The 12,359-nt window shown below is 38.5% G+C and overlaps 1 protein-coding gene across 1 annotated transcript in view; it reads left to right on the forward strand.

The window, feature by feature from the left end:
* Positions 1-3,247: 3,247 nt before the first annotated feature.
* The window catches only part of fgf5.S (fibroblast growth factor 5 S homeolog), a 42,998-nt gene continuing 33,886 nt past the window's right edge, over positions 3,248-12,359 (forward strand). Inside the window, exon 1 of the mRNA XM_018243551.2 lies at positions 3,248-4,361. Within this exon, the coding sequence (XP_018099040.1) occupies positions 4,058-4,361 (304 nt within the window). The 5' untranslated portion in view covers positions 3,248-4,057. The remainder of the gene's footprint in view (positions 4,362-12,359) is intronic.

The following is a 12,359-nucleotide window of genomic DNA, read 5'->3' on the forward strand; positions in this document are numbered from 1 at the left end:
AGGTTTCAATTTGCAATTTGTGAAACCTGTTTTGTGAATATTTTCTCGACCACCAAAGTCATGGAGTAACTCAAATGCAGATTGTGATCATAAATATTCACAATTTGTGATAATACCATATTTAAAAAGCTCTTATGGACATTTGCAGTGAATAAAAATTGGCAATTCTGTTTGCACATTAAATATGTCACTGTTATTCAGCTTTATAAATATAACCATGCTCAAGGCAAATATGTTCACTGTGCGAATCATTGTGCACTGTGGGAAGTTTATAAATGAGCACCACAGGGGGCTAATTTCAGGAGGAATTAATTTAAAAGGTAGGATTGACATATCAAGAAAGGGGTAATTTATCACTATATCATCACCATAAAAATTATATCAACCAATTGTTAGCTTTTGAGATTTTTAAAACATATGACAGAAGAGCCAGGAAAGCCTGGTTGATTGGGAAAATGACTAGTCCAACAGCTGTTACACTAAGCATGTTTACTCTTCCATGTGATCGGATTGGATAACTAGGTTTTACAGTTCTTCACCCTAATCAGATTGTTATTTCAACAGTTGCTCATTTGGTACATTCTGAAGGCCGTCTACAAATTTGTCTTCAGAAGTAAAAGAATTTATATTAGGAATGTTAATAAGAACTACAAAATCAAATAAATCATGTTTGGAATCATTATGCATTCACCACAACATTGCAGTAAACTTAACAACATGATAAACCGGTGCAGACTATAGGTAACCTATGACACAGTATGTGAGAGACAGACTTGCCTTGCATTCATTAGATACTTTGTATTATGGATATTTACATCTGCATAAAAGTGCCCATTTCAGTCAAGTTCGAACTGTGTCTCTGTAAGTGGTCTTACTACCAGGCTTCGTATACTAAAGAAACCATCCCCTAAATCTTCAGTTCATTGTGTCTGAGGTAATAATAAAAGGGGCACAAAGTAGGAAGTGGGGGGATAAAGTAAGTAATAAGATGTTTGCTTTTGAAGATGATCTATATCATTATAGCTATAGATATGCTGAATCTTTATCCTGGTTCATTAAGTTCAATATAAGAAATATGACAATATTCATTATTAGGGTTTAGTTCTCCTTTAAACAAGGTACCTGTAAATGCTACCTACAGATTTCTTACTAATGTGATTAGACCTGTAGCAAACTTTGCACATTTTATTACATAACTTATTATGTAACTCTACTGTACAAACCGTACTATTTCATGTTCTGAAACATATAAGATAGTTTTTATGTAAAAATATATTTACAAGTTATGTTTTATAAGTTTTCTCCCGGTTTTTTAACATTTACAAAACCCTTGTATCTTTAAAAAGGCTTTGGGCAGTGTCCTTCAGTTAGTTTTGTAACAGTATTTCTGTTTCACAAAGGAAAAATTACATTGATGATTAAGTATTTTCTTAAATACAGAGTTATGGTTCATTAGTAGTGATGAGTGATTCTGTCCTAAAAATTTGCAGCGAAAATATGCAAAACGTATTAAAGTCAATGAGTGTTCTTTTTTGCATTGGTTCTGGCAGAAGTCACTCTAAGAAAAACAGTATAAAAAATTGAACTTGTTATCCAGCCATTTTTTACTCAGCATAATAAATATGCCCCAAAGTTTGCCCATAGTAACAAATAAGATGTTTGCTCTTAAACAAGTGACCAGTAGATTCTTCCTGCTGATTGGTTGCTATGAGTTACTGCTCCTGGGCAAACACAGTTGGGGGTCATTTATCAATGTTGCACAAATTTGCCCATGGGCAGTAACCCATGACAACCAATCAAAATGCTGGATTTATTGTTCTACTTACAGCTGGCTTTAAAAAGCTAATCACTAATTGGTTGCTATAGGTAACTGCCCATGGGCAAATTCACCACAGTTTTGATAAATGAGCCCAGTGCCTTTTATTATGTTTATGGTTGGGTTAAGGCCCAACCATTCAGCACTCTTGAGCTTCTGCTGCTGCTTCTGAAAGGAAAAAAGTAGCAATCATCTGACTGCCAAGAAATATTGATTACTGCATATGGAAAAGGAGACCAGAGCTCTCCAAATTCAAACGGATATTTTTACAACCACAGTTACAAATTGTCCCTATTTATAGTTACATGCTTTAAGACAAATATTAAAAGCTATATTGCAGTATACCTTTAAAGACATCATACAATATAACATTTTGGGATATGATTGTATATCTATAGAGAGAGATTGGTAAAGGTTGGACAGAGTGATAGAATAATATGGTTCTGAAAATAATATTCTATTCACTTCAGGACTATTCCAAGAATGTTACTTGAGTTTATGTCTCTGCTAAATGATCATTTTTCTTGAATTGAAGGAAAATCTCTACTCTCAGGTTTCTTAGACTGAATCCTGTACCAGAGCTGGGCATCATTAATCATTTAGTGGAGTCCTTCATACAGCAAACCTGCTCAGAGGACAGGCTGCAACTCATTCGTTCTGCAAATTTAAACCATGGCAAATAATTTCAGAGAAGGCAGGGGAAAAAAATCTCCTTGCAATAGGTTCTCATGTAATCGTGTGGATTGATTAAACTTTCACACGTTAATAGGTGTGTGTGTGTGTGTGTGTACATACAGTAACTACTACGGTATTACAAATTGACCAAATGAATATGAAAGAGAACTTCTCAAGTGTAAAGGTGCAGATCTGGACTACAGTTTGTCTATTAGAAAGGTTCCTAAACAGATCGGAAAAGACATGTCTATGTCTATTCCTATATATGATACACTTGCAAAGAAACAATAAGAATGGGAACCTCTGGACTAGGGATGTAGCGAACTGCCGATTTGGTGTTCGCGAACGCCGGCAAAAAATGCGAACGTTCGCGAACAGTTTGCGAACTTCGAACACCCGCTAAAATCGTTCGATTCGAACGATCGAAGGATTTTAATAGTTCGATCGAACGATTTTCATTCGAATCGAACGATCGAAGCATTCGATCAAATGCTTTTCATTCGATCGAATGCTTACAATCGTTCGAACGAATGGAAATCGTTCGATTTTTAGCGGTCGAAGGAATTCGAATGGTCGAATGGTTGAACGATTTGTATTCGAATCGAACGCGAACGCAAAATGCGAACGTCGCGCGACGTTCACGAACATTCGGCGGACGCGAACGGTCGAAGTTCGCCAGCGAACAGTTCGCTACATCCCTACTCTGGACCGACAAAATCAAATTGTGTGAATAATACAGCCGCTGCATACTCTTGCAGCAGTATCTGGGATTGCTGAATGACAAAGATGAATTTGCCAGAGGAGATTGCTGAGCTTCTCTACTGTGCAGGGTGAGGGAAAAACACTTAAAGAGTCTTTTCAATTTTAATTGTCAAGTGGAGTCGCATAGATTTAAAGCCATCACACTGAAAGGCAGCTACAAATGAATGACACGCCAATAAAGATAAGCAGTTCAATTAACAATGACAGGATTGACATCATGCCTATGAAAGTGAAACCGATCGCTGTCAGGGGACCCAGTAGCCCAGAGGGGCTGGAGGGAGTCTGTACCCAGGCAGCTCTGGTGACAGTTTATTCCAATGATCGCTGCGCGGTGCGGATCAGAGTATTCCCCAGCGACTCAGCAGGAAAGAGCCGTGAGAAGGAGAAGAGAATGGCTTATGCTAAAATAAGATATGTTACATGTGTGCCCAGCTGGGGACCCTCTCCCTGTCATGCGTTCATATTTAGAAGAAGAGTCTCCCATCAGTGGCTCAGTACCCACCACAGATCTCAGCTCAAAGCAGAGAAACCCGGCCGGAGCACTTGCCGAGGAGACGTTACTCAGAGAGCAGCAGCATCTGGAAGGAAACCTCCTTGATGTGGCCGGAGAGAGGCTCCTAGCTGTGAGCTCACTGGTGTTATAAATATCTCAGGTTGGGGCTCTCTCTAGCGATGAGCAATGTCTCCTAGTTTCGCACGCACAGATACAAGCACAGCCCCTCATCATATCCACTGACACACTGACTGCTGCTGCGGGGGGCACTGGCACAGCAAAATGCACCGGGGACACCCACCGTTGGAAGAATGAGATTGCCTCTCCTCTGTTCCTGCGCACTCCTTCTTCTCTCCTTATTCAGCCTCTCAAGTTCAGCCTCAGCAGCACCCAAGAAGAAAGCCAAGGGTGGTCCTGGCAAAGGCTCCATCAACGGGAAAAAACAAAGCTTGAAATCTTCCTCTTCTGCTTCACTAGGATTAGAGGACAGCGGGTCACTTTGGGGCACTGCGGGGCGCACGACTGGCAGTTTATACTGTAGGGTGGGCATTGGCTTTCATCTCCAGATCCACCCGGATGGCAAAGTCAACGGTTCACACGAAGCCAACCATTTAAGTGAGTGGTAGAGGAGTTTATTATTTCTATAACACAATACACAGTGTACACCCGTTACGGGCAACGGGCCCCATGCACCAACACTCCTGCATTATTACAAGTTGCCCCTGCCCCATGCTAAGGTTTGTTCGCCCCATGCCCTGGTTTAGAGGTATTCTTCCAAACAGTGGGTTCTGGCAAAAGCCAGAGGGGCTGCTGTAAGATGCCATAGAAAGTCACTATTTAGGGGGCTAGTGGGATGCTGTTTGGGCCTCTATGTGGCCTGTGGGGACCTCTGGGTACTTGAAATGCAAGGGCCTATTTTGATTCTAAGTCCAGACCTGCATCCAAATCCCTCTTACAACTAAATTCTTGTCTGATGAACGCTTCAAACAACTCATGCCAGGTACAATCGGCCCCATGCACATTAACATGTCCCCCAAACCCCATAACCCTTGTACAAACCTGTACAAAATAGATATCCCAGTTCCCCCTTTAACCTTGCATTGTAAAGAACTGATCGTCAAAGTCTGCCCCATCTACAGAAACCTCTTGTAAATATCTGATTCCAAAATTCTGCCCAATGTATATGTGTTTATGTTCCCAGCGTCCCTTGAGTCTAGTGCAGATCTGAATCCAAAATTCTGCCCCCCTATTCAGTACGTGTATCTCCCCGCAGGCAGCCACCGTCTTATAAACAGATTTCTTCCGACACACACAGTGCCACGTTTTCTTGCCCGACAATGTAACAAGTGAGGTTACAATTAACTCGATTTTGCGCATCAAGCGCTTTGCATAAGTTAGAGATAAGCAGATGAGGAATATCACATCTTAAACTTCTTTTACGTGTCAGTGACATTTGGAAATCCGGAAGCTTGAGTTCATGATCTTGAATAATAAAATCTAACTGACGATTAAAAACATTTTAATAAACCCCTAATGACCCATATAAGTACATCCCTTTACTTGCTCTACTAGCTGAAGCATAACGTTTAAAAGCATATTAATTATTAAAGCTCTTCTCCTTAACGTGGAACACTCTGCACAATAGAGATTATTCACTCCATTGCACTCGTGAAATCTTTCCTTTTATCTGCACTTTACTTCTTCACTAGCCTGGGTGTCTGCCCTCGCTAAATCTGCTGCGATATAATTCTAATATTATATTATATCTTATTACGGGCAATTTGTTACACCCTTCAAAGTTTCCTATTTTGATCATTTTTACTTTGCATTTCAGAGTTTAGCGGAAATTGTGTAAATTTTTAACCGGTTGATGCAACATTTCATTTTACTTTTTTGCAGAGTGAGAGTGATTTACTTTCTAAATTGATAAAAAAAAATCTTACTTGATACACGCGATCCTATCTACCAATGCTTCATAGTCTGCATTCATCCCATTCAGGGAAATTTATGTAACTTTCTCTTCACTTATAAAGTATGTCCTTACTATGCGCTTTTACCGGTATCTTCTTGTAAGATATTTCGCACATTTATGTTTCTGTTGCTTGCGCCTACAGTGTTGTACAGGAGTGCTGTTTTCTCATTAATACAAAGTAATACAAAGTGCTTCTTTTGATTTCTAGGCATAATTCAGCTTCAGCAAACGGAGTGCTGTCTTATTCAATTTATTTAAACTTTCTGGCGCTATAGTGATTTTCCAAGGCGTTTAAAGAAAACTAAATCAAATTATGGAAGACAATGTTAATTACTTTTTTTATTTTACAACTGAATAATCTTTCACTGCAATTGGTTAATACATTATTTTCTCTGTGATGCACATGGACATAGAAACATATGAATATATTGTTCATATAAAATGTCTTCAATTGTGCACATACGGTAACAAGTGCTTATCAATAATTAAAATGAACCAGTGTTTCAGTTCAGTCACATAATGTGACCTTCATCAGGGAAAAAAACAACTTTTCCCTAAGGAAGGTCTCAGTATGTGACGAAACGTTGGATAGTTTTTTCGTTTATTTTTTGATTAGTTTGCTTTGTGCTGAATATCATGTATATCATGAACAAAGATGAACAAAGATTTTTAGTGAAGCAGTATTCAGTTGTATCAAACTAAATCAAATGTGAAAAATTGGCTGTGCAAAAATGTGGGTACCCTTGTGATTTTGATCATTTGAATGCATGTAACTACTCAATACTGATTACTGGCAACACCAAATTGGTTGGATTAGCTCGTTAAGCCTTGAACTTCATAGGCAGGTGTGTCCAATCATGAAAAAAGGTATTTACGGTGGCCAATTGCAAGTTGTGCTTTTATTATACTATCCTCTGAAGAGTGACAGCATGGGATCCTCAAAGCAACTCTCAAAAGATCTGGAAACAAAGATTGTTCAGTATCATGGTTTAGGGGAAGGCTACAAAAAGCTATCTCAGAGGTTTAAACTGTCAGTTTCAACTGTAAGAAATGTCATCAGGAAATGGAAGGTCGCAGGCACAGTCTCTGTAAAACCCAGGTCTGGTATGCCAAGTAAAATACAGGAGTGGCATATGTGGAGTATTGTGAGAATGGTTACAGACAACCCAAAGATCATCTCTAAAGACCATCTTGCTGCATATGGTGTATCTGTACATCATTCTACATTTCAGTGCAGTTTGCACAAAGAACATGTGTATGTCAGGGTAATGAGAAAGAAGCCCTTTCTGCACTCGTGCCACAAACAGAGTCACTCGTTGTATACAAAAGCTAATTTAGACAAGCCACGGTAATTTTGGAACAAAGTGCTTTGGACTGATGAGACAAAAATTTAGTTATTTGGTGGAAGAAGAACACCACATTCCAAGAAAAACACCTGCTACCTACTGTCAAATTTGGTGGAGGTTCCATCATGCTGTGGGGCTGTGTGGCTAGTTCAGGGACTGGGGCCCTTGTTAAAGTCAAGGGTTAGATGAATTCAACCCAATATCAACAAATTCTTCAGGATAATGTTCAAGCATCAGTCACAAAGTTGAATTTACGCAGTGGTTGGATATTCCAACAAGACAATGACTACTTCGAAATCTACAAAGGCATTTATGCAGAGGGAGAAGTACAATATTTTGGAATGGCCGTCACAGTCCCCCGACTTGAATATCAAAATCTATGGCATGATTTGAAGCAGGCTGTCCATGCTCGGCAGCCATCAAATTTAACTGAACTGGAGAGATTTTGTATGGACGAATGGTCAAAAATACCACCATTTAGAATCCAGACACTCATCAAAGGCTATAGGAGGCGCCTAGAGGCTGTTACAGTTGCAACTAAGTATTGATGTAATATCTTTGTTGGGGTACCCAAATTTATGCACCTGTCTAATTTTGTTATAATGCATATTTTTTGTTAATCCAATAAACTTTATGCCACTGCTGAAATACTACTGTTTCCATAAGGCATTCTATATATTAAAAATAAGTTGCTACTTTAAAAGTTTAGCCAATGATAAAGATAACTCCAAAGAATTAAGAGGAGTTCCAAAACTTTTTCATATGACTGTATATATATATATATATATATATATATATATATATATATATATATATATATATATATATATATATGGATTAAATGCTTCTGCAAGATCATACAATTGTGTAAATTGCATTAATTAGGATTCATTATCTCTATATCATAAGAGTCACACGGAGTACCTTCTGAGAGCTATTAATAATGAAAACTATTATGGACTACTATACTTTTGATCAAATCTCCTTTAATAACAGGGGGAAAGTAGATAGTTGCCTATAGTAAAGCATTACATAACGAAAACCATAACCATATTTGCACAGCATTCAAAAATAGGGAGAGAAGGTAATGTCTGCAACATCTGTTTACACTTGGTGATAACATTGTTAGTGGATAGTAAAGTAATATAACAATGATAAAATAACAGATGTTTTACACTGTAAGGTTTCAGGGTTCACTTAAAAAGCATTGCTACTTACCTGTTAATAATTATGATTGTGTAAGTATCACACCGATAGTTAGCCTTGGACTCAGAACCCCTAAAATGCTGTGTAGTTCTTAGAGCACCTCATATGTCAGTCACGTTCTGCTGGAGGTGGCACAATCCTATTATAGACTGGAATACAGCAAACCAGCCCATGGTAGGATCATGTTACCCCTATTTAATAAAAACAAATGGCCATGATCATGGTTCTTTTTAGTAATATTGCCTGGATTTCTCTCATTAATGGGAATATTGTAGTGGAAATGTTTTGTGGGACTTAGCTTTGCATCAGTTCCCCTTGATAATTTTCTTTGCACATTTGTAAGTTTACTAATTAATTAATTTGGCATAATTCACTTTACATACCTGCCATGTATATTAACTACTAAGCCATTACCTCCATTTGTTTTACTGTATTTAGATCAATAGAGGAAATTTCTGACAATCAGACCAAGCCAGCTGGGCACCCTAGGCATCCTGGCTGGCCAACTTGCCCTCTCCCTCCTGTGCTCTTGTGCTCACTCGTTACATGGTGACGAGTAGAGATGTCGCGAACTGTTCGCCGGCGAACTTGTTCGCGCGAACATCGGGTGTTCGCGCTCGCCGGAAGTTCGCGAACGTCGCGCGACGTTCGCCATTTTGGGTTCGCCATTGTTGGCGCTTTTTTTTGCCCTCTCACCCCAGACCAGCAGGTACATGGCAGCCAATCAGGAAGCTCTCCCCTGGACCACTCCCCTTCCCTATAAAAACCGAAGCCCTGCAGCGTTTTTTCACTCTGCCTGTGTGTGCTGAAGAGATAGTGTAGGGAGAGAGCTGCTGCCTGTTAGTGATTTCAGGGACAGTTGAAAGTTTGCTGGCTAGTAATCGTTTTGATACTGCTCTGTTATTGGAGGGACAGAAGTCTGCAGGGGTTTGAGGGACATTTAAGCTTAGGTAGCTTTGCTGGCTAGTAATCTACCTTCTACTGCAGTGCTCTGTATGTAGCTGCAGTGGGCAGCTGTCCTGCTTCTGATCTCATCTGCTGACTGCTGCAATAACAGTAGTCCTTGTAAGGACTGCTTTTATTTATTTTTTTGTTGTTTTACTACTACTACTACTACTACTATAAGAGCCCAGTGCTATTAGTCTAGCAGTGTTGGGGAGTGGGACTGGTGTGCTAATCTGCTGCTCCTAGTAGTTCAGCAGCACCAACTTTAATTTTTTTTTTTAATATTCATTTTTTTTTTATTTTACTTTTTTTATTTTACTACCGCTGTAGTAGTGTATAAGTTGACCTTTTAGGCATTATTTGCCCTGTAGGCATTATTTGCACACTGTTTTCTTCAACCCGCCATCTAGCTGTGTGACCTTGTTCACATTCTGTCTAAATATCCATAATATTACCGTCTCCAGAAAAAACACCGGAGTGACTTTTTTCAAGCAGCCATAATATATTTTACGTAATCCGTATCCACCGCTGTAGTAGTGTATACGTTGACCTTGTAGGCATTATTTGCACAGTGTTTTCTTCAACCCGCCATCTAGCTGTGTGAGCTTGTTCACATTTTGTCTAAATATTGATAATATTATCGTCTCTAGAAAAACCACTTGAGTTACTTTTTTTCAAGCAGCATTCATATATTTTACGTAATCCGTATCCACCGCTGTAGTAGTGTATACGTTGACCTTGTAGGCATTGTTTGCCCAGTTTTTTTGGCCGCAGCCACTGAAGCACAGAGGCCAGAAAAAATATGCCATATAAATGCTGAAAATAGTAATTTTTTGCCATACGTTGACTCAACGTATATGGCAAAAAATGACTATTTTCAGCATTTATATGGCATATTTTTTCTGGCAACTGTGCTTCAGTGGCTGCGACCAAAAAAACTGGGCAAACAATGCCTACAAGGTCAACGTATGGCAAAAAATGACTATTTTCAGCATTTATATGGCATATTTTTTCTGGCAACTGTGCTTCAGTGGCTGCAACCAAAAAAACTGGGCAAACAATGTCTACAAGGTCAACGTATGGCGAAAAATGACTATTTTCAGCATTTATATGGCATATTTTTTATGGCAACTGTGCTTCAGTGGCTGCGTCCAAAAAAACTGGGCAAACAATGCCTACAAGGTCAACGTATGGCAGTTGTTTAAAGAGAACAGTAGATTACTAGCCAGCAAAGCTACCTAAGCTAAAATGTCCCTCAAATCCCTGCAGACTTCTGTCCCTCCAATACAGAGCAGTATCAAGCAGATTACTAGCCAGCAAACTTACTATCATCTGTCCCTGAAATCACTAACAGCTCTCCCCCTACACTATCTCTTCCAAGCACACACAGGCAGATTTTTCAGATACATTTTTGCCCTTGATCCCCCTCTGGCATGCCACTGTCCAGGTCGTTGCACCCTTTAAACAACTTTAAAATCATTTTTCTGGCCAGAAATGTCTTTTCTAGATGTTAAAGTTCGCCTTCCCATTGAAGTCTATGGGGTTCGCGAACCGTTCGCGAACCGCTCGCGTTTTTGCGCAAGTTCGCGAATATGTTCGCGAACTTTTTTTCCGACGTTCGCTACATCGCTAGTGACGAGTGGTCAAGCATTTTGCTATTATCTGTTTGACAGTTTTGCTATAGTCATTGTATATGTGGTTAAATCTTAAAAGGACAGTGGTCCCATTGCTTATGTTAAATCTAAAATAATAAAATAAATCGGTAAATTTAGGGTTTTTTGAGACTTTACATAGACATTAGTTATCTAAGTTAAAGGGGTTGTTCACCTTCACTTTTTTCAGTTCAGTTGGTGTCAGATAGTTCACCAGATATAATGTATTTTTCCAATTACTTTCTATTTTCTATATATGATCTGTATGTTTTTCTATAATTGAAGTGTAAAGTTTCATTTTTCACCTTCTAAAGCAGCTCTCAAATTGGGGGTTGTTGACTTTTTAACTGTTCTAAATTGATACATTTAGTTAATACATTTCTTATTTTTGTCCCTACTGAGCAGAATCCACACGTTTCATTAAAAGCAAAAGTTAGAATTGATACAATAATTGCTAATGTTCCACAGATACTGCTAAGAAATGTATCAACTAATTGTATTAACTAAATGTAGCAAATTGCATCAGTTCTGAATGTCACTGAGCTGCCAGACTGAAACACTAGACATGAACATTAAACTTTAAACGTAAATATTGGGAAACAGGTAAAAAGAAGGAAAGCAATTGAAAAAAGTCTTTGTTTATGGTGAACAATCTGAAAACAACTAAACTGGAAAAAATTGTTTGGAAGGGGAACAACCCCTTTAGATATTAACAAGTCTTAGTGGCATAGAGCAATGAAGAAATTAGGCTTGAAACATAGTGTGTATTAAAATAAAAGGTGACATTGACAAACATATTGAGTGGTAAAAAAGTTGTTGAGTGATTCTTTCTGTATGTATACACTGATGTTTTGTCTGTTTTGGTTAGCATTCATTAACCAGCATGCATTTGTTGATTTACAATTTTTTTTGTTACACAGAAGGAAATATTCAGTCACAGCTAAAAACAAACCTCCTCATATGTAACAATCTATTTAATTTTTAAAACATACTTTAAAAACTGCACATCTTTGATCAAAACTCTTATCATCTATGTAAAGGGCTTATTTTATCCTTGCTATGCATATCTATCAATTAGTCACCAACTGGAACTATGAACGCACAGAGTTCTCAGAATTGGGAAGGCTATCTAAGGGTGATAGGGGGGACACAATCAACCATGCAATTAATCATTTAATGTGTTTGACCAAATCAAAGTTGTTGTTATTCCAGCTACTTCATATAGTGTGGATGGGGGTTTAAGATGAAGAGCATCAACAATGAGCAATTCACCTTTAAGACTTGCCCATTAATTTCATGGTTGTTTTGTAAGTAAAACCTGCCTAACAGCTTGTTGATTCAATGGAACATGAAACAACCCATCTGAAGCCTTTCCTCTTTGCCTCTAAGCAGAAAGAACATTCCTTCTTGAGTCTAAGAAGGCAATTTGATCAGTCTTTAAATCAACTCACTCTAAAAAGCATCCACACCTTTTTACTATAAAACTGAAACC

The sequence above is a fragment of the Xenopus laevis genome, chromosome 1S (genome assembly GCF_017654675.1).
Source record: "Xenopus laevis strain J_2021 chromosome 1S, Xenopus_laevis_v10.1, whole genome shotgun sequence".
NCBI classification, from domain to species: Eukaryota; Metazoa; Chordata; class Amphibia; order Anura; family Pipidae; genus Xenopus; species Xenopus laevis.